The 27327-nt window shown below is 36.8% G+C and overlaps 1 protein-coding gene and 1 long non-coding RNA gene across 5 annotated transcripts in view; one reads left to right on the plus strand and one right to left on the minus strand.

Annotated features, from left to right (window-relative positions):
• Nucleotides 1–24019, plus strand: part of LOC136993290 (uncharacterized) — a 32787-nt gene extending 8768 nt beyond the window's left edge. For all 3 annotated transcript variants that reach the window (XR_010885560.1, XR_010885559.1, XR_010885558.1), the window contains exons 3-4: nt 3872–3944; nt 23873–24019. This is a non-coding gene — a long non-coding RNA (uncharacterized lncRNA). The remainder of the gene's footprint in view (nt 1–3871; nt 3945–23872) is intronic.
• Nucleotides 475–26834, minus strand: CUL4B (cullin 4B). 2 transcript variants are annotated; one of them, XM_067304258.1, is made up of 20 exons: nt 25933–26834; nt 23048–23163; nt 18272–18375; nt 17241–17310; nt 16684–16757; nt 15392–15554; nt 15204–15293; nt 14813–14895; nt 13621–13688; nt 12371–12489; nt 11335–11527; nt 10109–10213; nt 9696–9806; nt 8815–8900; nt 7855–7962; nt 7497–7610; nt 6432–6537; nt 6188–6360; nt 5439–5591; nt 475–4302 (listed from the first exon to the last, which is right to left on the minus strand). In XM_067304258.1, the coding sequence occupies exons 1-20, from the start codon at nt 26459–26461 to the stop codon at nt 4207–4209; spliced, it is 2661 nt and encodes an 886-aa protein (XP_067160359.1). In that variant the 5' UTR covers nt 26462–26834; the 3' UTR covers nt 475–4206. The 2 variants fall into 2 exon arrangements, with proteins under 2 accessions (XP_067160359.1, XP_067160360.1); XM_067304259.1 differs by lacking the exons at nt 17241–17310; nt 18272–18375.
• Nucleotides 26835–27327: the final 493 nt, after the last annotated feature.

Raw genomic sequence — 27327 nt, forward strand, 5'->3', positions numbered from 1 at the left:
CAGTCCTCAGCACTCCCACTCCGGGCAGGAGCTGCACTAAGGGAGAGAGGATGGGCTGAAGATATTCCTGACAAATTCCACTCAGATTTAGTCCAATGGTTCCAAATGGCTGAAGGAAAATACGAAGATGGCCCAATCTAGAGCCATCATCAATAACAGAAGCAAGTTACTTGATGAACCCTGTCCTTTGCACTTTAATGATTGTAACAGAATCATTACAAAGTTACTAGATGTACTGGCAAACACCCAGGAATGCTGTCTCCTGTTCAGGCCACTCACATACCAGGCAAGTACCCTCCTGTAACAGCAATAAACCACCAGGTTTGGTATTTTTATAAGATTTCTAGCATTTCTGCATGTTCTAATCCTCAAAGTTTGCAAGGTTGGAATCAATCCCTCTGGAAGCTCATTTCCTTCCCCTCCAATCACCTTCTATAAAACTTAGTAAAAAAATGATTCAGGAATGGAAGCCGCTTAGAAAACTCAAGGGATTTTAATGACTGAATGAAAAAGGAACTACTTATTATTATATTTAAGTAGCAAACAGGTATTTTGCTATGAAAGCACAAACTAAAGATTTTAAGGAAGCCACAAACATTAGTAAGCCCAACATACAGAAGTTTGAGTAAGAAGGCATTTTACACACGAGTTTATCAACACAAAACTGTTTAATATTTATTAAATGACACAAAATACCTAGATAACAGACTCACTCTTTGAAAGGACATGTATTTACATTATTTACCAACTTAAGAAAGACTCTCTGTACCCATGTCAGACTTGTTATGAAACATTAAAAAGGTTTTGCTTTTTGCATCAAAGGATGCAATGGTGACACATGCCCTGTTTGCAAGTCTGCATAAACTATAACTTTTTGATGCAGTGAAAAAGCACAATTTTATATTCTGGTAGCCGAGTGAAGAGGCTTCTGAAAAGTAACAGGGTTGGTTCCCTCCCCCCCCCCCCCCCAACTCCAGACATACTCTGAAGGATTCTTATACAAAAAGTATATTACATTTTTGAATGCTGCTGTACTCTTACAATTTTAGTGTAACTTTTCAAAGAAAATATTCTTCCTACTATACGAAATCACTAAAAACAAAGTGGTATTTGAACATTTCTTCAGATGCATTTTTTAAGAAAGCATTAGGGCAAATGATATGTTTAGGAAAAAACAAGACTAACTGAAGAAAAATGAGCAGAGACCAAAATATGAACCACAGCTAAAGCAACTTAACAATTTGCTTTTTTTTTTTTTATTATTAACTATTTACTTTGGCACCTTTGTGTAAACTATAGAACAAAACAATGTTTACAACACATTTGCAATTACAGCATTTAAACAAAATGGTCACTTTTTAAACCAGCCAAGACAAAAAAATAGTCCATTTATGGGTATAAAGATTAAAAAACCTAAAATATATATTTCTAAGAATAAACTGCAATTTCTTATGAACAAGGTGCTATAAACTGCATGCAAGAGTCAAGATTAAAAATGTGTGGCCAAACAGACAAGCTGTGTTATAGCCAGATGAGTTGTGGTCCAAACCCACTTTTATTTATTTTTTCATATAGATATATATGGCTCAATAGGCAGGCACATGATCCCAGCAAAGAGTTGCAGAGTTGTACGGCTGGACAATAATCTTGGCTGCAGCTTTGTCATTAACCAGGAACAAGCAAGACCTTAGCAGAAGAGATGAACAAGTTCTTGGGGAAAAGCCATGAAGATACAAGAAGAAAAGGCCTTCTTCCCTCCCCCCCCCCCCCTTCTCTCAGCCTAGCCAATATTCTCAAAGTCCATTCTTTGGGTTGCTTTAACTAGATTGCCACCAAAATGCTTAGGGTCTACCTCAGATCTTGAAGTCTGAGGAGATCTTCTATATTATAGTTTCTGCACTTAAATTACTGAAATAGATGTGATAAAAATTAAATAAGCCTTCAGACCTTTCTGGTTGGTTTGACTGAATGCAATACACTTGTCTAATGAGGGAGGATTTTACTTTTGCTTTTTTTAAACTTTACTTTTACTTTTTAAAAATTGTTATTTTTTATTTTTTAAATACATGGTAGTGTTTGAATTATTTGCTGTAACAGACTGAATGGAACAAGTTCACTATTGATTTTCATCATCTTCTGCCTCCTAAAGAGTTAAGTTTTATGCTCCTTCTCCAAAGCAACTTTTAAAAAGTAATCTTTTATTGGCTAAAGATACAAAACACATACAAGAAAAAGGAACATTGACTGCAAAATACAGAAGGCTTTTTTTCAGGCATTCTTTCCTCCCCAGTGGATCTCTATTTGAACTAATCCTTAAAGATCTGCCTCTGTTTGCAGGAGCAGTGTCCAAGTTTCTTACCAAAACTCTATTCTTAGCATTTTTCTTAGCGAGGCAAGGGTGGTCCTGGATGTCTACCAGTGATTATGCTGCAATAGTGTCAAGGGATAGGTAGATTTTCTGCAGATCGTATCACGAGCTGTATGACAGTTAGTAGAGGATGGCAAAAATTAATTTAGAAGGAAGAAAACATATGCTTCATCTGTCAACTGAGGATTGTACGTAGAAGAGCTTGAGAAAAAACACAGCTGGAGAAAATATGGAATTAAACAGTGGATCAAAAAAGCAGTAAGGATGGGATGTGTCAGATACTATATATATATATATATATATAAATATACACACACACACACAGGCACACTCTCCCCCTCTCACACACACACACCCCTGAATATGGGATCACAGTGATAAAAGTTATAGATTGTAAGGAGTTAAGTTACACTGCCTTTAAACAAAAGCAACATCTTGCTTTCAAGAAATATCTGGTATTCCCCAGGACTATCAGTGCCTGAAAGCGGATGAGGTTTTCATTGTGCTCTGCAACACAGCTGATGGTAGGTCTAAAGCTTGGCTGGGTAAGGAAGAACTGTTATGTGGAGGAGTTACATTTTCTGCTGACACTTTTTCTTCCCCCTCCCCATATATTCCTGGCATATACTACTATAGCAATAAAAATCCATTCTACTGAAACAAAGCTCTACATTCAAGTGACTTATTCTCCCATGTTTTATAAAGATGCAAAGAATGCTCTCTGGTCATCTAAGGAAATAGCTTCTAGATGCCTTGTAGCAATACTTAACTATCTTTCTGTATGAGAGGTAGGCTTCTGGGTTCTAGGAGGCCTGCCACATCTAGGGCCAAGTTCTTAAAGCTTTAAGTTAAAGCAATCCAAAGCAGGGCAGTCTTATTAAGAGCTGCCCTGTCTAAACCTTGAGGTTAGTTCAAGTTTAGAATGTTGCAAAGCAAAACAAGTATTAAAATCCATTTGCAATTTTTGTTCTTATAGCTTTACCAAAAGAACAGTGTGGCTTTTCATAAATATCTTTAAATAGATTCTCTTTTGTAGAGTATTGCTGCCAAGAGGTGAAGGCCTCCTACCCATGACTAGTAAAAAAAAATGTCACTTTTTCCATTATGGCTGTTTTATGCTTAAAATTCCCAAAGGTGAACACTAAGTTTTATAGGCAAGCCATATAAATATAAATCTGAACCTGTTTTGTTGTAGCAGTTATTTAAGAATGGTGTTTGTATATATAATATATATGCCCACACTGCAAACTTTATACATAATTTTATATTGGTACCATTTTGTCTTAGTTGTGACCAAGAATATATTCCACTAGATCATAAGCATAGCTTAGCTTATTCCCCATTTTCCCTCCCTCAAGGGAAAAATCCAAGTGTGGGTATCAACCAAACCAATGGTATGTTGCTAACTGAAATGCATTCTGTACAGTAAATTAAAAGTTTGCATGCAGTTTAAGCATTTTAAAGGCTATTTTCTTATATTAATTAACCTGTTTCTGTTTAAAGGTGTGAAAGACATCTGTCATATATCAAGGGACTTCTCTTCAGACCCAGAGACAAATGGAATCACGAAGACCAGGTACTTTCTTGCAGCCTTCTGCACATCTTACTAAATAACATGCAAAGAGTTCAACAGCATTCTTCTTAAAATGTAAATAGTACTCTTTAAATGGGCATGTTAACCACTGAAAGAAGTCCACTCTACTATACTTTTCCATTACACTGCTTTCATTCAGTCATTGGTAGTATAAAAAGTCAATTAATGGGATCAACAGGCTAGTTTATCCACTGGCAATTGCGTATGACACCAAGTGTGCAGTAAAACAAAGGCCAACATATGTTTATGCAATATAGTTGTATTGATTTGGGTTCTCTTTATCTCTTTCCATGTAGTCCCTGTCAATTAAGGATTCTATTCTCTTCTTAAGGTCAGCAGGCTGTAAAATAAAGCAGATTTTCAGTATTAGTATTTTGCTTTCAATAGTCCTCAATTCTTTCTTTCCATACAACCCAAACATCCACATTATTCAAGATGACTGAGGAAACAGGCATCACAATTTAAATACTATGTGTAATTGACTGAAGAGAAAGCTACAAAATTAGCTTGTCACCTGCAGCTACCATAATCCTTTTACAGCAGTGAAAAATATTTGCTCCCTTTCAAATTGAATGCTACTTTGAAAACTAGAATTCATATGTTACATGCCAAAGTATTTCTATTTGACTTTCATCCAGTAAAACTTTATCTTGATGCAAGTACATTTTGCAATAGCTTGGGTGCCCTATGATTTTGTTGAGTGAAGAACTTTATTAAAGATGCCTCATGTTAAAGAGTGAGAAAAAGTATTTAAATTACCTGTTACAACCCTACAATGCCCAACTGCAGCTTATGCAGTACTTACAGGCCTGCAGGAATTTTATGTGGCAATACCTTTTATTTTTTATTTCCATTGATAGAAAGCACTGTATATTTGAACTCAAACAGGTGCATGCATCACTGTCTATTTGAAAATCTACTTCCAATTATACACATAATCAAGCTATTTATATCACAAGTGTGGGCTGCATTAGCTTTGAGACATTCACCAATATCTGATTTTCATTCCCCATATTAACTAATATAGTCGGTCCAAAAAACTACTGTACATTTATTGTTTGCTCATTTATAAAGTGTCAACCAAGCAGTTAGAATCAAAAACACTTCTGCATGACTTATCTGAAGTATTTCCACCTCCCCCGCAAGAATGCATTGCCAGAGCACTTATGAAATGCAAGAACAGTTTAAGATGACATGCAAACAAAAGAGGGTTAGCTTCATGGCTACTACTAACAACAGATGTCCAATTCTGAAAAACATTTGGTAATAGGTTTTATGAACATACTAAAAGCCTGAGATAACATTCAGATAAATTAATGCAACTAACACTTTAAAAATTCCTCAAAGAGAATATTTGCCCTTCCTAATAGTAACAAGATTCAGGTTACAGATAGAATCACTGTTTAACTGGGGACAGGCAAGGGAACCTTAAAAAGGAGCATTACATTTTTAGAACAAGAAAAATCAATACTCCACCTTTACTGGGAATTTAAGCTGGTTGTAAACCTCTGACACAAGCAAGTTATGACTCAGTGTCTTGCGCATCTTCATGATTCGCACAATTGCGGCGTCAATCTGGTATTGCCGGTCCTGGAATACTCTCTCTGTAGTGCTTGCCTGTTCCTCTACCTGGAGGATTCGTTTAGAAAAGTTTTTAAGAGAACAGAACTGTCAAATCAGTTTTTATTCATTATTTGAAGAAAGAATTGTTCTTAGTGTAAGACACTAAGATTTTTTTAATTGTCAAATATTTGATGTAAATTCTTCATGAGTACGAAGACCTATTGTCCATTAAAAAAAAAAAAGTTGTGCAAGGGATTAAAATCTTTGCACAAATTTTACATTGGATGGCTGTTAATAGATTAACAATTGTTGCAGGTATCATCTGTGCAAGATATTAAGGGAAAACTCACTTGAACTTGTTTTTATGTTTACAAACCATTTCATAAAGCTCCACATAACAATCAAGCATCAGAACAACATTTACTACTTAGAACTCCTGTTAATCAACTTTATTTAGAGATATCTAGGATCACTGGAATCTAAGTTAGTATGGCAACTCACATTTAAATCCCTCTCTGTTATGTCTGTGCTAGCATCCAAAGTATCCTTTACAAAGATACCAATATACACATTACAACTGAGTGGAAAAAATATTTGTGAATGAGTGGGCAACAGAGACTTGACCCAAGGTTCTAGAAACCAAAAGATTAAAGAGACTATACCGTTTCTTTCATCTGAATTTGGTTGATCTTTATCCTGAAAAGCTTATGTCTGAAGTCATCATTGCATGTGAATTTATCACCATCTTCCACATCTTTGCCTTTGGGACTTTTAGTCAGTACTCTGGCTTTGCCACAAGCCAGAGATTGAAGTGTTCTTCTCAGCTCTCCATCCTCTAAAGCAGAAACAAGTTGTTTGGCATTTGAAGTCAAGAGCATTTGGTAGTCAGCTGTTTTCAATACCAACCTATCCCAGTGGCTTGCTTTATCTCCTCTAAACTGAACTCCTCTCCTTCATTAAACATGAGCAGCACCAGTGTCTGGAACAAGGAGACCTGAAGCTCTTTTTTGCCCTGTCACAGAGAAAATAAACGGACATCACTAGGCTATATATATATATTTTTTTTTTTGGGGGGGGGGGGGGGGGGAAGTGGGCAGGAGGGGAATCACTTAAAGAAAGTGATTGCTATTTTATTCATTTGGGAATATGAAAGAATAAAAGTTACTGCTCATCTTGTGTTAACGGTGAAATGCAGAGTAAACTAGAGGTCAGAAGGCTAGACTATCGCATCCACTGACAAAACTCACCAAGATATGCATCAACACACTCAAGAAAAATCTCAAAGCCATTGAGTGCTGAGAACTACACTTTGAAACAGTTTTAATCCAAAGATTAAGACAAGCATTAGTTTAAAAACACAGTATTAGGAACTAAAGGATCTTTGAAATAACCAGGTTTGATAATACTTATTCTATCATTAACATTCTTCTGAAAAATGGAGCAGGTAAGTATTTCTATTCCATTCTGTTCTATTTTTTCTTGAAATATACTTGTGCCAATGAAGAAATATTGAAGAGGAGTAATTGGAAGCCCTCTAAAAACAGTTATATTCTTGTACAATCCAAAACTTCTCTTTATTTTAGTAGTGAAGAACCTATAGTAAGCATGCTTAATGTTGTCAGATTAAGCAAGGTCATCTATGGAACAAGGTCCAATTTTTAGTATTAAAAAATTAGAATCATTTTTAATATGGAACCAAACCCACAAGATATTTTCCCCAAGCAGTAACCAACAAATTTTTCCTCCCCTAATACAGAAATCAGATGCTTCTTCTTATACCTTAACACATATTTCAGAAACTACCATATCCAGAGATGACAGCAAGAAGTCATATATTAAGAGTAAATGCAAAAACAGTGCTAACTTTTCTATGATTGCAAAAAAAAAAGCTTTTCTATCTATCCCTAAGGTACAGCTCAGAAACTTGGAACTGACAAAGTAACAGGAATAAAAGAAAAGCAAGACACTCACCTCTTTAAACTCTGCTTTTAGTACACAGTGTCCTAGTGTTGACTGCCACTGAAGTTTCCTACCACTGTGTTTTCCTAAATAAAAGGTCTTGAAAATCTCCTGCAGTTTTACCATCTAAAAACAAAACAAATTTCACTTCAAAAGCATGCTTCCCTCTCTCACGATCAAATGAACCTTAAATAAAGGCTTAGAAAAATAAAGGGAAATGCAAGAAAAGGAAACAAGCTTTATTTAAAAAGACACTTGTATAATTCTTCCTAAAGACTATATGCATATTTAAAAACCAAGTTGCTAGGTGATATCAAGATGCATTACTGATATGTAAACACTGGATATACTGTGTGTGTATATTCATTACCTCTGGGGGCAAATGGACCTCCATAGGCACATAGGTTGGCCAATAACCCATAGTCAGTATATTCACTGTGAGTTCAATGTTTCCGGGTACATTCTGATTTTGCATATACTGTAGAAAGAAGCAAAGTAAATTGCAATAAAGCAATGTTTGTTAAACTTATTTCAGGTACAGCTGATAAGCTAGTAAAAAAACCAGGCATTATGAGTGCTACCCACACAGAGTAAGTGATCTTATGATGTCTTTGCTATCTAAAATGCAAGTTACATGGAAGAAAATTAAGGTCAGAGAAAGCGCCTTTCAGATGGTCTTAAAGGCACATTACAGGAAAAATCCACCAGCAAAAGAAGTGTTTTAGCAGGCTGATGTGAAGATGCACCTAATTATAAGATGTGTGAATGAAAGAAAGGAAGTTAGACTTTGCTTGTATTCAAAATATTAAGCAACTGCCAGAAATAACAGGCAGAAGTATTCTTCTGGCATCACTGGTCAATTAAACCACTAAACTTACAAGCCAGTTCCATCAGAATATAGTAGTGTTAAAATGTTTTATAAGTTTATAACTCTTCTTTTAATACCTTTATACTATTATTATTAAAAGAAGCAGCTCCTTGTTGCAGATTTTCTGCTTTGCAATTCAGGAAAACCATTAATAAATTCAGTAAAATTTTCAAAAGGCACAGACAGAAATTAAGTAATCAACTCCCACTGATTTTCAGTGGTAGCTGTTTTCCTAATTGGGCTTTTGTCCACTCCCTTTGAAAGCAATCACCTACAAAGCCCTTTTCTCTGTAGCGAAAGAGCATTATAGACAACAAGAGTAATTCGAAAGGAATTTAACTCAATTACAATAGAAACATTCACAAGTAAAGACATCCTGCACTCTCATATTAGGCCTTCTGAGAATAATTCATTCAAAAAACAAAGTAAATGAAGGAGCCATGGCAGGCTTTCCAGCAATACCTGTTTAAATTGTATCATTATGTCTTTTGAAAGCTCCATATCTTTAAACATTCCTTCAAGTTTGCTGGTGAAAGCAGCTCCACATTCTACAAGAGAGGAAATTTCATTCCTAAAAGTTAAATCTTGCTTATTTTCAACACCATAGAGTAGTTATTCTAAATACCAGAATGCACTTTGAGGCAAGAAAACCTATTTCAGCAAGTATTCTTAAATACAGACCTAAATTCCAATTAAGATACAGAATAAGTTTATTAAAAATAAAAAGGGCGGTGGGGTGGGGAAATATGTCTTAATGTGGCAGCTGTTTTGGCAACCCAGTGTTTTTCCACACAAACATAACTGTTTGAACATCCTAGGACTCCACTGGCAATGTGTCACTCAGACTGTAATTCTAATTTCAATCATTTTCCTAGCAAACCTCGTCTCTTGATCATGAATCAAGGTCAAGTTCTAAAAATCTTGTTTTTAATCACCCAAAGACTCCACACTATGAAGCAATGAAGACCAGACTAGAAGACTGCTAGCTGGCAGTTTCGTGTTTCAGATCTCATATTCAGATCTCAGTAAGTGACAAGAGGAAAAAGTGATCCTCAAGTTTTCTGAACATATCAGATTTATTCCGCAGAAGCACCTCAACTCTATACCAAAAAGCAAGACACAGTGAACTTAAAGCTAAAGATTTTTGCCTATTATTGCTATAATTACTAAACTAAAAGCTTCCCAAGTACACCAGAGTCATTCAGGACTTGCGCACAAAGAATTTTGCCCTATTATGAGCAGAGCAAAACAATCAGCACTTCTGGGAAGTGCAGTTAAACTAATCTTTTAAAAAAAGAAAGCAAGCTTGAAGAAAGCAAGCTAGAAGAAGTATAGATATTTACCATGTTTGAGTTTGGAAAGCATAGATTTTTCAGCATCTACTGATGCACTTTTCCCAACTAGTAGCCTCTTTGCCAGATCTTTTTTATAAAAGGCCTCAAAAACATCTTTTCCTGTAAGAGAACAGAGTTGACGATCACATAAATCTTCGGGAACTTTTAAACAAATATTGCCTACAAAGGGCGCAATTCAAAGCTTAGTAAAGCTAATAGGAACTTTCACATTAAGATTTTAATAGATTGAGTCAGGTTTTGTTACAGGCATTCTGACACACATACTAGTTAAAAAGCACAATGCCAGCAAACTGTATCTACAGAGTATGAATGCTTAAAAATGCAGACTGATTGCAAAAATGATTTCAAAGTATCTTTACGTTATTGATTAAATAACCGTTCCCACATAAAAAATAACTTACCATATATGAATCTAAATATAATCATGATTTTATCCAGCATTTTTTCAAGTTCTTCATCAGTAGCTTCTTTGTTGCCTGCACGAAGCTTTGAATCTACATATTTAGCTAAAAATTGTTAAGGAATAAAAAGTTTAATATTTGCTTAGTATTAAATTAAATGGCAATTTAATTTTGTATTTGTTTTTAAATCTAATATTATAAGATCCTTTTGAAATGTAAAGGATCCTGAAGTTACCTTCAAATGAGTTTCACCACAGCTAGTTTGATATATTTTCATAGATGCTGTAAAATTAGAAAAATGCTATAGCCTAATGTTCCCTTTCAGGTAAGCAATTACAGTAGTCTAGCTTTATTAATGTACATAGTATTAAAGATATTTGCCAATGTAAAAAAAACTGGTCCATACTATGATGTCAAAGTACAAAGTCAATTTTGTTATAGACTGACATGAACATAAAAGTGCAAAAAAATCATTATCTAGAAGAAAAATAAGTAACACTTAGTTATTTAACTGAATTGAAAATGCTGCCCAATTTCTCCAGCAGGTTACAGTTTGTTTTAATTTCAAATGGTTTGGTAAACACATTACAGTTAGTGAATTCATTTAAAAAAGGAGGGCAAAAAGCATCACTCCACACCCCTAACACCACAATACATAGCAAAATGGGTGTTATTCACTGTGTGGGGAAACAATTAAGGTATTCAGAAGTGCAGAGCACCAGGCATAACATATACAAATCTGTAAACAATGTTCTTTGCAAACTACAGAGGCTCTGTCCCCATAACATGATGGAGATTACGGTACAGCGTATCCTTAGCTCTCTTCACTTTTATATGTAAAAACATAAATAAACAACTGTGCCGCTATAAGGGGCTCCAGACATGTAAGCTCCTGAAAATCAAATCATTAGAAGTATTCTCCCCTGTGTCATCTCACAATCTGGACACCAGCCAACTGCTGGAATGCCTTAGTGCTAATATTTTTCACTTTTCTTTAGCATTGGCAGTGAACTGGTAAATAGAGGTCATTCATGATGTTTAATGGTATCCTATCAAACAATTCATCTGCATCATAAGGGCACAGTTGGTCCCACAGTTTGATGATGCATTAAGCGTAATGTCTTAATATACAATTCCATCATATCTCATCTATTTAAGCTGCATCGGCCATTACTGCCTGTCCCCCCACCCCAATTCTCACATGGGAAGAAACTGAAGAAAAATACCTATGAGTTCAGCTGGCTTATTTGGTCTTTTGTTAATGAATGTTTCAAATGCTTCTTTCATGGCGTTTACAAACTTCTCATTCTTGAGAAAGCAAACATCAATAATATGGTCAACTTTATCTTTAAAATCAAGTAGTTCTTGGACCATAGTTTTGTCTTTTTCTGGATTAATTACTATTGTGCTACCAAATGCCTGTAAAATAAAACACATCCTCCAATCAGCCTGAAGTAATGAATTTAAATGACAAGACTTCTAAAAGCCTAAATTATCTTTTTCAAGTCTTATTTGTAAAATCACATATTTATTCTACTAATACAATAGAAATAAAAGCACCAGAAGATGTTTGCTATATAATCAGAGATAACAGAAATAATATTAGGTCTAATATTTTGATTCAAAACCAATCTGTCAATAAACAAACAGATTCAGAACTTTTGTCAGAAGAAAAACTTGCATGTGACAGAATTAATGAACGCATCCTTTTAAAACATCTATATCCTCCGGTCTTACACAGGTAAAGCTCCCAGTAAAGTAAACTTTATTTAACACTAATCCTATGACATTAGAAAGCACTCCTTCACAACAACAATACTTCCTGTGATAGTATTTTCACTGAATAATAAAATGAAAGATCTTAAGTGATATTCAAGTGTTTTTTGAACTTCAATTGTTGTAACTTAAGCCTAAGCTACCACTCATTCTGACATGAAATTTTAGCAGGGAGATGATAGAAATGTTCTCCCATTACCAGTAAAATCTATGGAAGAAATCTAGTTGTTCCCCACAACTAGCTACAAACAAGATAAGAATTCCAAATGTATTTCCATGAAATTCAATACTTTCTTCAATACGACTAGAACAGTTACCGTACTTTTCCCAGTACAGTTTCAAAGGCTGCCTATTAAATATATAAACAAGAAACAGTCTTCAATGCTTAGAAAAATGCAATATAGTATCTAGAGATGATTTAAATATCTGTATATAAATCTCATCAATAAAATAGGGATACCTGTTCAAGAGTCTCAAAAACAGTACCTTTATGTATTCAATCCAGTGTTGCAAGAGAACCTGCACTCCGCCTCTCACCCGGCTGAACAACTGATACAGAAGAGACAGGTCTTGAATTCGGTTTTCATCAAGGAGATGGTTTAAACCTGCAAATGAGAGAATTTAAGTAGAAGTTATTAACATACAGTAATCCAAAGAGAACACAGCATATTACTACAGTAAGGGACCTCTTCAAAGCTACTATTTTTTAATCAAGCAATTAGGCTTTTTGGAAAATTACCCAATTTATCTGAAAGACAATAGTGAAACACAGAATGGCTATCTGAACTGGCTCAAACCTTAACAGCTTTCTGTTACTAGACTGGGTATCTTGGGCTGCATGCCTTTGCTTACTTTTACTTCACTGTTCCCTAAAGATTTGAGAATTTTATGCTCTGCTGATCAGTAAGAAACATTCCTTGGCAAGACAGAGGTCTGACTCTCAACTCCAGCTGGAAAATAAACTTTACAGATGTTTAAAGGCAAGCAGGTTCAAGCAGCCAAGAAATATCTTCATGTTTAAGTTTTTGGCAAAGAAGGCCTGCTGCTCCACAGCAAGGTTCCAAGAAAGTAGATGGGTAAAGTATTGCTAACTCAACACTCCTCTCAGCGAATAGAAAGGGTCTGTTACAGATGTACATGGAGATGCTCACACACCTGTTTCATTCAGAATCTGGCTAGTAAGAACTTGATCATTACTGTTCCATTTTTGCTGCTCCCGTATTTATCTCCAGACTACCACTTAGAGCAACAAAGGGTCACTTGACTCCACAGAGACGATTGCAGAGCTGAAGCAACATACTTCACTGCTTGAATTGTACTAAGTTTTAAACAAGCTGCATTTTATAAGCAGCAAGTAATCAAAGTTTCTTCTTTCTGGTACATCCATAATTCAAAGGCTACTCTATTCTTCAAAATGCTACTTAGCACATTCAATCCAGAAACTCTTAGTCTACTTCTCCTAATTTTTTGTTTCTAATTTTCATTTCTAATTTTTCGTTTGTTTTGCTATGCATCTGAAGATACCATTGTGGCTCCTTACCTCTGACAAGGAGATTTGCACTTGCCCTCTTGCAAAACGGTCAGTGCTATTTCATGAACTGAGTGTCAAAGGGCTTTAAAGAAAGACGTAGCTCGTGTCCTCCCCCAGCACCTGAATCTGTCACTTTCTTTTCAGCACAGGAATTGAAAGCCCCGAAGCAGTAATTAGAAACATTTCTATAAAGAAGAAAGATTACCTTTCTGAAGAATGGCTGTTAAATGTTCACCTAGAAGTTGCTTTTCTACAGTAGCAATTAGTGGCTTCCTATAGAAAAAATGTTTAGAATTACTTTTCCTATTTCCATTATTGACAGTTTTAAATCCTTTTCTGAGATTACATTAACTACACTTGGCATTGGGAGGGCTCTAATTATCTGTGGCCAAGGACCTAAAATGAATATACACATATTTATACTTTTTCCTCCCCAGTAAGCAATTTTTTAATCTGTTTGCTGACTGAGGATTTAATTCACGTATCAAACCTGTTGCATATGACCTCTAAGCAGCTGAACAATGATTCCATCAGAGAAGAAATTGGGCAAAAAGTTTGTCAAAGAATATACCCTCTCCTGCCTTGTGAGAGGAGATTCATGTCTTGGGAGACAGAGCAAGGAGGAAAGGAAAAAAAAAAAAGAATAAAGCTTACTGATCCAAGAGATATCAAAACAAAATAGGGAGTTGGTCACTAATGATGGTGTGGAAGAAGGAAGCCACTAAACAAGCCAAAAGTTTTTAAACAGCTGAAGGAGGAAGGAAATCAAAATGTAAGAAGATAGCAATAAACCACAGTCCCCTCAGAGAGATCCTCTGTACCTGCTCTTTAAGAAGTTGCTACCACTTGTTCAAAGAGTTGTGTTACACTACTGACCTGCATTTCCCCTCAGCCATGACTACTGTGGTGTTACATTAGGAGAAATATCTCTGACCCTGCAAGTCAGGAATTCCACTTGATTCTATTTGAGAGAATCCTGCCTTTAAGTAGCAAAGATTGAAGACTGACATTATTCGATAGTTCCCCACACTCCACTAAGAATATGTAAATATTCTTATGTAAATATTCAGAGTCTTTTACTTGAGAATTCTCTATCCCTGATCCTCTCTTTTCCAGGTAGGAAAGAGATCCAGCTGATCATTTGCATTTTAGCAAGAGAGAGATGTTTGGACTGTGGGTGGCAACCTGTATTTCTCCAAATACCCAACTCCGTCAAAATAAGTAGAAGCTTATAAGTTGTGTGAACCAAGACAGTGCTTTACTGTAATCAAGGAACTGTGGGAAAGATGCATTTGATGGTCAATCAATAACTGAAATAAATTGTAGCTATTAGATCACCCTCAACAGAAATAGAGCCAAACAGTTAAAGATATAAAGCAATGAGAGATCACACTTACTGCGTGCTCTGATCTAAATAAGTGATTATCCTGTCTGCTTCTTCTTCCAAGCGCTTGTTGACATGATGAAGATATTCTGGAACCTGAAAATGTCAAAGTAGTCTTGTATGTTTTAAAAAAATCAAGAGGAACAAAAAAATATTGACAATACCGGTCTGACAGCAGCAGCAGCTTCAATTTTAAGCAGAAAGCAATAGCACCATGAAGACAAATGCATGTGAATTTGCTTTCCCAAAGCACTATAAAACATAAAAGTCATATTATTGCCCAGCACACTCATATGGCGCTACTCAGTGAGAATAATATTCTGGATAAAGCAGCAGAATAGTTCCTCTCCTTGAGAAATGTTTCATTACTAGGCATAACAAATGTTGCTAAACATTCAAAATACCTCTCGTTCCTGCATAAGCCTCTGTCCCTCTGCTGCATACAGACGGTTAGTCTCTTCCAAGAATCTATGTTCGAAAGAATCTTGATAAATCTAGGGAAATAACAGGATAGCAATTCAGGTAAAACTTACTGAGCTCTAAATATGAATCCAAACTGTTTATTTGTTTCCAGGTGAAACAATTTACTTACCTGCAAGTCCGAAAGCATGCTTAGAAGGCTTCGCAGTAAACTCCTGTCAATAGCCTCACCATTTCTTTCCCTCTCAATCAGCAGAAGAATGCCATCAATAGTTTTATTCTGAACCTTCTGGTCACTAATTATATGAGTCCTGAACAATTCTAGCCCCATATCCCTAGAAAGAAAATAAAGCCCTTCAATAAATTGCATAAGAATCAACCCCAAACATTCTTACTGACAACATTTGATCTAGATCAAATGGAGAACCCAATACATACATGCATTCCTCAAATTCACCTCTGCTGCCGAATCACTCACAGGGTGAATGAACACAGACACACTAAAGTAAACCCTGACAGAGTGTCAATAGTGAACCACAGATTTTAAAGACCCACACACATTTTTCCTAAACAGCCACCCAATTTTTGCAGCAGTTTTATTTTTCACCTGGTTAGCAGGATGACTGAAACTGAATGAACAGCAGCCTACGCTAGGAATAGAGAATAATATCCTGGATCCCAATTCCATGTTTGAGCTGTTCAACAATACTCCTTTTTGTCCATTACTTTCTAATCTCTAATTCTCTTAGACAGAACTTTGAGGAACTCAGTAAGCTGAAAGACAGGGATCTCCGCTTTGGGCATTCCAGTTGAAACCTTCCATGAACTTGAAATTGTTGGGTGCTGGACACTTTTTGAATAAACAGGCCCTCCCTTCACCACTCCTTCAATCTGTGGCAAGCAAATTAACCCAGGTAGTTTACCTCCCAGTGAAGGGCCAAATGCTATGTGGTAAAAGCACTGTAGGCCATTTGCTAATTATTAAAATATATGAGAAAGAGAGAGAGAGATCCAAATGGGAATAACTTGCTCTGATTTGAAGTATTTTTTCCCTTTCAAAAATACTTAAAGATCTTTCAATAACTAGGTACGTTCAAGCCAATAACTGGGCAAGTCAAACCCTGGTGCTTCAGTTGTTGAACAGAGCCCTTCCTTTTACTCTGCAAACTAGAGGTTGATAACTACTTGCTGAAATTTGCAGTCACAGCTATACTAGAAGAATCCTGCAATTCATGGCAAGTAGATTAAAAATACAATCCCCCTTCGCCACATGCAGCCATGTATTCAACATCTAATTCACCGGTCACTAGAAAGTATTTTTATATATATATGTATGTGTGTGCACATATCTATGCGCACACACACAAATATAAACAAACAAAATCAGCCAACCCCTGCCCAACAACAAGATAGCATAGGATAATTTAAACATTCCTCCCTCAATTTTATCCTTCATGCCCTTACCAAATAGATGGCAGCATTGAATTCTGAAGTACGTAAGTTCGATCCAAGAACAAAAAGATGCTTCTAATCATGATCTGTTGTGAGAAGGAAAAAAAGCCAGAATCATTTTACTCTTGAAACTGAAGAGCAACACAACTTCTGCTTGACAACAACAAAAAAAACAACCTCACTGACAGGTTTTGGGCAGCACTTTGTTAGACAGTTTCAATTTGTTTAAAATATTCCACTGATCTCAGTGAGTTGATTGATACAACATTTAGCATCTTTCTCTATAAAAGAATAGCTCCTTCTACAATACCTATAAAAGAAAAAAGGTCTGCATAGAAGCAACAGCTAAGAGATTCCCCCCGCCCCCCCCCCAAAATCAAACCAATGTGTTGGGAAATACTCTACAGACAAGTATTTTCAAGGCATGATTTCTAATGAACTAGATGCAATTTTATTTCACAAAGAAGCCTTTCAGAAGCACAGTGTATCTGTAAAGGAACAGAGATAAGTAAAACATTGGCTGAACTATGCAACGGATTTTCTTTAAAAAAAGAAAAAAAACCCCTTACCATTTGTCTGCAGTGATCTTGCCAACATTTGTCTATTTTCTTAAGAAAAAGGACACTATCCAACGAATCCATGAAGAGATCATTAAGAAAATTATGATTACTAGTAGTGTAAGCAGTGAAATGAACCAACATTACTTTTTTTTTTTAAATAATAAAAGACATTTAACAGAGTACACAAACTCACCTACTACCAAACAGAACCACTTAAATATCTTTTAAATATTAAATATCTTTAGATATTTTTATCTTTAATGAGGGTCCTGATGTTAACAGTAGTATTTTCTGATAATGACAAAAGTATTTGAGCTTTTTTTTTTTTTAGAAAGGATCTAAATACATTTGAATGTTTTATCCAGTCTCTCCCTCTCCCCCACCCAAACCCAAGATACCCGCACACCTCAAAGCCAACAACCCACAATACATGTAGGAGTCTACCACTACACAGATACTATAGTTTCAGGTCATGTTTAGAGATAACTGACATTCTTTTCCACAAAATTTGACTTGCACTCAGTTTCCAGCATAGTCCTAATACTAACAGAGTCTCTTTAATATCCAACTTAATGTGCTTTCAGTATGATTCAGCTCAAACTTTATAAACACAATGTTTACATCCTCTGAAGCATCAACATCATAGGCTTCCAGATCACTAGCAGTTTTCAAAAAGAAAACAGGAACTAATTTTTCCAAGACTGATGTTTACGTCAGCAAGGTAACTTCAACATACAAAACCCCCCAAAGTGATACAGCAAACAGCTGTTTTAAAGCCCAGTCTTATTTGAGCTTCTATAAAAACATGTCAAACTTTCATAAATACTAATGAAACTTTATCACAAACTTCAAATGGTTACAGTCATAAAGAAACTAGCAGGACCTCACAGAGAACATTGCAAAAATGAAAACAGACCCAATTATGCAAAAACTAGGAGTTTCGATTACCACTGCCTGGTGTCATGAACTAGTGAAAAATTTATCACTACATACTGGCAGGTGAAAAGTATTTTGGCTTGCCAACAGTTAAAAAAGGATATTCTCTGAATTGGTGAATTTGTGCTTTAATGTGGTCTTCACAGATCTGTCTCAATTGTTTATACAAGTTTGCAGAAATCTTGTAGGAGCAGAGATTTTCAACAGCCTAAAGTAAAGAGAAACAGATACTAAGAAATCTCTTTGTATTCTCACATGTGGTTTTACAAGGAAAGGTGGAAAAAAAAAAAAAAGACACTGAATTCTTCTGCTTCTCACTCAAAAATTACTAACTTTTAATTTTAACATAGTCCTCAGCTGCATGCAAAACTCCAGAGATACGTGGCACTATACAGTAATAAGAGACAAAAGAGAGCCATGCCCTGAGCAGCTTAGATTCTAAGGGCTTATTAGTTTTAGTTGGAATATTGATATCTAATTAAGAACTGCAGGATTTGCCTCTCAAAGAGCAAGGATGTTAGTTTAATATGTTCCAGCAGCATGCTGGGTTTAATACTTCAAAGCAGGCACTTAACACCTTAATTTTATTAACTGCCATGCTCTGCAAGCCATACTAACATTGGTAGAAAAGCACTGCTAGGGTTACTCCTTTCACAGTCCTTACCTTGATTAAACTTCCCCTCAAGTGTGTGTGTACATGTATGCGTGTGTGTGTGTGTGTATGTATTCCTTAACCCCTTGCCCGAAACAATTTAGTTATAATTCTGAACAATTTTTAGCAGTATAATTGTATTCCAGATATGTAGACTGACAAAAGCAAAGTGTCCTATTTCTAGATCATAATTATATATTAGGAGAATTGTCTCTGTGCTTCACAAGTGATTTTAAGCAAGAAGCAAAAAAGTTTAATGGGGACATATCTTGGAGAGTGATCAAGCAAGCAAGCATTTAAAGAGCCCGTAAGTGTAACTCAGACTTTTCCACAATTGATATCAATTGTCCAGATTTGGAAAGCACTGTAGCAATCTTAACTCTGTGGATGGGTGAGAAAGAAACAGGCAATGTGTGATTATTGTGTAAAACATATCTGTTGAAGCTGGAAAGGAGAGGTACATCTGATTTTCAACTAGTGCTTTTATTTATAAATGAAAGGGACTTCAACTGCCAGTAAAACCAACTCATAGGAACAACAGACTGGAAAATCAAGTTCATTCCCCAGCAGCTGTAAGCAACCACGCAGTAACGATGTAGCCCAGAAGCATACACAGCCTATCCACTCCATGACTCTGAAGTCCCCCAGCAGTCTATATAGAAAAAAATCAGCAACAAGCAAACAGCCACCACTGCAGTGGAGCAGAGTAACAATCAAAAGATCTAACCAAGGCGTTCCCTGGTTTGTCCTAGGATATCAACAAGGATAATTCTGGGGGTGGAGGTAACAAGGCAGTTGAGCACGTGCACTACAGCTAATATTGGCTCGAGGACATAGAGGAGTTAAAAAATGAAACAAAACAGGAAACCCCAAAAGAAAACCAAATGTGCATAAACTTATTGGCAGAAACAAACAGATATAGTAGACCAAAAGAGCATTGTCTGAACACTGATATACACAAATACAAGCTAAGTACCTAAGGTCTGAATGGTGATTATTAGAAAAGCCAGAACTTAATTATTACTGAAGTATATAGCTCTTAATATTTGGAAATAGCAACAAATTCAACTCTCAGTCTTAAAAGAAATCCCAAATATAATCATGTGATGAAAGCATATACAGTTCATTGTCCAGAGCATGTTACTGACAGCGCTCAACTCTATTCTGCTGTTGTACATAGGGTCAGGTTCTAAATGAAACAGCAGCAAAACACAAGGAATAAACGCTACTTTGATTTCAGAAGAAAAAATGAATGGAAAACACTAAGTTTAGAGAGTCTGATTAGACCTCCAAGTAAGTGCAATAAATAGATTTCTTCCTTTTGCCTACTTATTTGGGAGAAGCCAACTGAGAGCTGGGAAGATGAATATTTTAGATAGAACTTGCTAGTCACCTGCAGAGCCCCAGTCAGTCTCACTGTAGCTAGTAGGCTATGACACCACTGGCTACTTTGCTGTACTCTCTATGTAAAAATTTCTGGTCAGTCCATCCAACCTCAACTACCCACATTTTTATAGTTCAAAACAAGTACTACTTAAATCATGCTGCTCCAATCCTTAGAAGAATTAGTCTTTGCACTGTAGATGGAAAAACACATATACCCATTAACACTTAGTGAAATAAATTAACATGTTAATATGTACTTATTTTTATGTAATTTTTATATACAGCTGTGTTTTTGCATTTGAGTGTCAGAAATTCCAAAACGTTAAACACCATGTGTGCGTTAGTATTTGAGTTTTTGAACATCAAGCACAAACCTTTTGCATCTTCACTGAGAACATCCACAAAAAATGTTTTAACTTTAATTTGTGAGTTCAGCCTGACTTACTGGCATTACTTTTTTTTGGTAGAGGATAAATTGTCTAAGCACACAAATACAAAGTCTTTTACTAAGACTCTGTGCAGCATAACACTACTAAAATGTTATGCCATGCAAATTTAATTACTGACATTACAAAATGTTAATTGTAATATATCCAAAATTTCTGACAACTTCAGGAACTGTAGTTCACAAAATTATCGTATTCTGATTTAGTGGAATAAAGATTCCTGATCAGGGAAGCTGTGCCCAGAGGATGGTCAGAACATCTGAAGGCAAAGTGTCACATTTTCATTGAGTAACATCATTTTGTTTTTTTAATTACAGCATCTGCATCTGTATTTTTGTGTTGGGGAAAGTAGGAAAAAAAACAAACATAGCTCTGGTGAGAGAATATCAGAGCTTTCCAGAAGTACTTAAATATATGATTGATTTAAGAAAAAAAAGAAAAAGAAAAAAGAAAAAGTTAAATAGGGATCTGGCACCAGCACTTACTAGACCTTTACTTTCTGGCACTAAGGGAAGGAAAATCATTCTAAGAAAGAAGCACTTGTGGAAAGCTTTCAGTTCTGTAGAGCTTTGGCTACTTGGATGTGTATTATTTCTCTTGCTGGGGAAGAGAAAAATGAGTACAAAACTAACGGCCCATGAAGAAATAAAGTCTCAAAATGTTTCCTCATTGGAATTTTACTGACACAACAGTTAATGGAGTGAGGCTTCTTGAATTTTGTTTAAAACAAACAAACAAAAAGTTATTTTGAGGTGTGCAGCAGGAACTTTTGCAGATTCTTTTGCTATTCCCCTCCATGCTTGGATAATGTCTGCCTGCCAAGGAATATTTGGAATCAGATCTATTTACCAAGCAGCTGTTCAGAAACGACATTAGTTCAGTTAGCGTTTAAAAACACTAGTGATTGCTATTACTATTTTTAAATTAAGACTTTTTTTAGGTTTATAATAAACAGAATGCGATTGAGTATGAAATTTTTCTATTTCCTTGAAAAGTATCTAAGTTATTGCAAAGTTAAAAATGAGATTTAAAACAGAAAGCTTATCTTTTATTTTCCGAGCATAAACACTAATAAAATCAGGTACAAAAGAGCAGAAATATAAGTGATAACTTGGAAGTAGAAGTAAGGCTTTCAATAAAACTGTGTATCTTTAACCAATATTGTTTATCCTTCCAGTACCAAATTAACAGTTATTTGCTCTGTTATTCATTTTTATTTGAAACTAAGCATCCTGATATCAACAACTACAGTGGATTGTAACTTATTAGTTTCACCACATATTGCAAAAATGATTTTTTACAATATCATATATTATTTTAAAACAAACTCGCAGAAGAAGCTGTTTTTAAATTAACTGAACATTATTCAAGAATATCCTAAGCTTAAATATGCAATGGGCAGAGGAAATTGGCCCATGCCAAGAGCAATTTGTCCTTCCCTAAATCTTTCCCCAAGCGTTATGCAAACAGGATTTTTTCCCCAACTCTTCATAGGAGTCGCATTCAAACGCACTTTTATTAAAAGGAGGAGGGAACAGGGGAAGAAAAAACACTGAAACAGATGAAGAGAAGCATATATACACTCAGAAACCAATCCAATAAGCAATTTGGTAATAAAAGCTTTAAAACTACAGTTAAAGTGTAAATGCTTCTTAATACCTAGCTAAGGCAGTACTGTTACTAGGCCACTAAAAATACAAGTGCTAGGAAGTTGCAGGGGGAGGGTCTCTAACACATTAAGCTGAGAAAGCAGAAGAGGAGCTTATAAAAGATTTGGGAGATGCAGTTCAAAAGCCTGATCACTTCCTAGAACATTTAGAACAAAACAATCAGCATTATTATTAGGAATAAATGAATTTTGACTCTCAGTTGTTAGAACATACAGAACTAATAATCAATGACAACCAAATCAAAATAATAAAATTCATGAAAAAAATAGTATTTCACTTTTAAAAAGTCAAAAATTTTTGTTTTTTAAATGAATACAATTATTTATGATCCTCAAACACAAGCAGATTTTGTCTTCAGAGGATTACATTTTAATCCAAATTGTCTTTTTTTTTTTTTTTAAACCTAAAGACCAGTGTTCACACTTCTCCTTTTGCAGCTACACACTACAAACCCAAAAGCAGTAAAGGGAATACAGCTCCTTGCCTTATTTAATTCTTGTCAGCTGTTGCAAAGGAAACCATACCTTAGATTATGTTTATGGCAAATAAAAAAAAAATTAGTTCAGGTCTTTCAAGTCTTTTACTGATAATATTAAGATCCGAGAACCTGTTGTAAGAGAAGTTTGTCAGCTAGAAAAGCAACTGTCAAGCAAAATGTCATGTTTCCCTTATTGCCTTAAAACTGTTTTTAAGCAAAAAGACAAAACTTTTATTTAAAGCACTTACCTGATAGAGCTCCTCTAAATTGTACTTAATTGAAGTACTGTTCTGGATAGCTTCTACAGCTTCTTTCAGTTTTTGCCAGGTTTCATCTGTGTAGTTTTCAGGCAATTTGGGTTTATCTTTAAAAAATATATATAGAGAGACAGAGTTTGAGAAAGTATTTAGTGAAAGCAGAATATTTTACCTTTTACAGAAATGAAAAACAACTTTGAGGAAAAAAAAGTATAGATTGGATGCTCTAGTTTTTGTTTATACATAAGTGAATAAGAAAGCATTAGCGTAAAAGCAGCATCTGCTTTACATTTGAAATAGTAACGCCTTGTAAATATTCAGCATTACTTTTCATATCACCCTGTTGCGCATACACATTACAGCCCAAACCATACGCATGAATTACAAAAATCACAGTACTGTGACTTGCAACAGTCTGCATCTTCATTACACTCCTTTTCGCTACCGGAACAGCACAGCTAACAGAATGAGAGTGACGTAAAAGCTAAACAGGATGGATCAAGAAAGTGATACCACTATAATCAATATTCCAAAGCACACAGTTGTGTACAGGGTATTTTTTAGTTTACTGCTCTTTAATTCTACTCTGTATTAACACTTGGAAGGAAACCCCCAAGAAACATACATGGAAATGCTTAATTATAATACAGGCTTTATGGTTGCTAAGAAAACCTTCCTGCTTTGAACTAATTCAGTGATGTCTCTCTTGGGTTTGACCAGTGGGTTTTTAAGAGAGTTAAGCCCTGTCTTATGTTCACATAGCTCAAATTTTGCAATTTGATTCTGTCCATTATGTTTTTCGACCTCTTTCTCCAGAGAACCCTCTGCTGAGCAGCATCTTCAACAGAAGTAAAGCATTTACAACAGGCTAAGAGAGATTCCTCAAGTCATATTCTCAGAATACTGTGGCTATTTTGAAATTCTGTACGTTCTAACTAAATAAAATGACCATTTTTGTTCTGATATGCATGCCCTCAGATAGAGGGAAGGGGGAGACAATTTAGCGGGGGAAGTTACATGTATATCCATGCCACCAACAGGTTAAAATGGCCCAGAGTTTATACTGTATTAAAATTAACTTTTACATACTTAAAGATAAAATGTAAAGCCTTATGCTTTCTCTAGAAATAACAAACGGAGAGAAGTTTCCTTTTTCCCCATAAACAAGCATTCTCCTACAATATTGGCAATATCCCCATGTCACTTGTCTCACAAGAATCTGCAGAGACAGACATAAGTGAAACTTGCCTGTTTTCACTAGCAATTAACGAGTAAGCTACTCAACAGCAAACAGCAAGATTTTGGATTTTAAGAAGTTATTTATGTTGTAAAGGATGTTATTGCTATCACAGATAAAGGCATACTAAAAATATTATTCAGCTTGAGATCTGAGAATAAATAAAAATCACAGTTGCTAGATTTTCAAAACCTATGTTTTAAGCAAGTGATTCAAATACCCGTTCATAAGCAGTGATGATCATAGCAACATGCAATCCATGTCATTTAGCAAGTATTTTAAACATGAAAAGCTGTATCAGAGTACAAGCAGCAGAAGAGTGGCCTTTATTCCTCACCTTCATGCATCATCAATAGAAAATTGAAAATAATCAGTCACATTAAGTGATGATGCCATGTGAGCATGGGAAGCGGAGGGGAGAGCATTCTTGAGAATCAGGAGCACCTTAAAGCAATAAGTTACACTGCAACCATGAATTGCTGTAACACATTACAGTGGCTAAAGTAAGCCCTACCTTCAGTGATATCTTTACAGCACATCTGTAGCAACAGTACATTTATTAAAAATTATTAGATGAAAACTAATATATATTAAAATCTTAAAAAAACCATAACGGCCTCTCAAAAGCAGACACATGGGGGAAAAGAAACATAACTCAGGAAAGAAAGCTATCAGACTAGCATAGAAGAGAGTAAGAGGCAGGAAACAAGGAAAGCTCCCAATTTACCCATTTTATAGGCAAACTGACAGGATTTTAGGTCCCTGAAACGAAGTTCTCTGTCTACATCTATTTGTAATTTATTTACTAGAACATCAAGCAACATCAGCAGAAAGCTTCATTTCTCCATGTCAGTTGGTCTCTGTACTTTTTAACAGTACTTTAGAAGATCTAACACCTGTTTGTTGAGAGGAGTTATAAAGCAAGCTAAATTTGAAAAAAAGTAAGAATATGTTACGACAGAAAAAAAAGCCATAAAAAGGTTAAATAGTAAAAGCTGCACCAAGGATATTGTAAGGAAAACACCCAGCAAAATTCTGAACTACCTACTTTAAAGACAAGCAGGGGAAGTGGAAAGGAAATCTGCCATAAGAGCCTGATAATCACATTAGTTTCAACATTTAAAACCAAGCACACACAGATTAACCTATAATCAGACAAAACAGAGAGGAGCAAGACATATAACTTGGGCCCAATATATAAAAATAAAAAGGAAAAAAAAAAACCCTTCTGCCAAGACCTATCATAAACTGGGCTAAACTATACACTGTATGCTGAATCAGGATTATAGAAAAGCAGTGTCAAATGTTACAAGATTGAATAAAGGTGATTTACACACTTATGTAGTAAAACATTTCATTTAACATACAACTTAAGGTCTTCTTCTCAAAAGGTAAGAGTGAAAACAGTGAAAAACAATCCCAAGCAGCACAGTGTAGCTCAAGATAGGAACAGGACTGGGCAAGTATGCATCATAACACATTATTTTCCCCTTTAAATACGTATAGAAGTGTTTACCACAGAAAAGTATTTCCTCTAAAACTTGGACCTATTTGAAAGCCAACTGGTTTTCATGTTGAAAACAAAACACAAAGTTGAGTGCCAACTCCTCACAGGTTGTGACAAATTACGGCCTGTTACCTTTAAAGTTCTTGATCACTAGTTTCTTAGCAGAGCCAGGTTTACTGTTGGCAAAACTGGAAACAGTAGAGGAGGCAGCTTTGGTCAGGCCATTTGCATGGTGCCCCACAGCCACTGAAGAAATTAAAAGGCTTTTATTTTTGAGCTGTTGTTGGTGCTGCTGTTGAGAAGAGGCAGCAGGAGAGGAGGAGGAAGACGACTCTTCGGCCATCTTCACATCGAGTCCAATAAAATCCAAGGAGTCCTCAAAACGCAGCTTCTTCTGGAGGTGATGGTTGGAGGAGGCAACCCCTGAGGAGGAGCAGGAGGAGGTGGTGATGATGGAGGAAGATGATGATGAGTTGTTTTTGGAAGGAGAAGAGGAGCAGGAGGAAATGGAATCAAATTCTTCTCTCTCAGAGTTGTTGCTGCTGTTATTTAACTTTCTCTTCTTGCAGGAGGAGCTGCTGCTGCTATTACCATCAGTGGCAGGTCTGACCTCCTGAGCTGCTGCTGGGGGGTTGGGGGAAGAGAAACCTGTGGGAAACATGAACACACAGAAGTGAACAGGCTGAGGGGCATCAAATCCTTGTGGTGTGACAAAGGGAGAGAGAGAGTTTTAGAGTCAGTCTCTGTTTGCCGTCTCTCAGGGGAGTCTTTCAACTCCTTTTTCTCTCCTCCTTTTATGAGTGGAGTCTCTCCGTATTCCCTCTCCGTTGCTTTCTTCTCTCGCGGAGGAATCGCTTTATCACCTCTCTTCCCCTTTTCTTTATTACTTTGTTTCTTCTTGTGGTTTGTCTCTGCGTTCACGCCTGCCTCGGGGAGCGGCTCCGTTCCCGCCTCTCTCCACCCCCCAGCTCCCGTCCGCTCTGCTCTCCACGGCCTGGGTATCCCCGCCGCCGCCGCCGCTCCCCCGCACGCTCCGTCCGCTCCCCGCCGGCTCCGGCCGCCGCGTCTCCGCCGAGCAGCAGCGGGGAGGGCCGAGCGCGGCTCCCGCACGCCTCGGCTCCAGCCCCGGGCCCGCGCCCCGCCCGCCGCCCGCGCCGGCCCCGCGCCCGCTCTGGCCGCTCGCGCTCCCGCGGCGACGGCCCGGCCCGGGCTTGTTATTGTCAATACAAGGCGGAGAGGGAGCCTAAAGATGGCGGCACATCCGGTCGCCGGGCATGCTGGGGCGCGGCCGCCCGGAAGCGCGGCCGGGGGCCCCGCGGCAGTGGCGGGCCCCACCTCGCCGCCCGGCCGCACCGCCCTCCCCGCGCCGCCCTCCCCGCGCGCCCTGCTCCCGCCGGCAGCCGCGGGCGAGGCCGTCTCCCCCCGCTCCTTTCCGCTACCCTCTGACCTACCGGAAGTAATCATGGTTGCCGGCAGCCGGTGACGGGCGCGCTCGTTACCTCCGCGCGCCGGCGTGAGGTGCGTCGT

This window comes from Apteryx mantelli, chromosome 13, assembly GCF_036417845.1.
Source record: "Apteryx mantelli isolate bAptMan1 chromosome 13, bAptMan1.hap1, whole genome shotgun sequence".
In the NCBI taxonomy this organism is placed as follows: Eukaryota; Metazoa; Chordata; class Aves; order Apterygiformes; family Apterygidae; genus Apteryx; species Apteryx mantelli.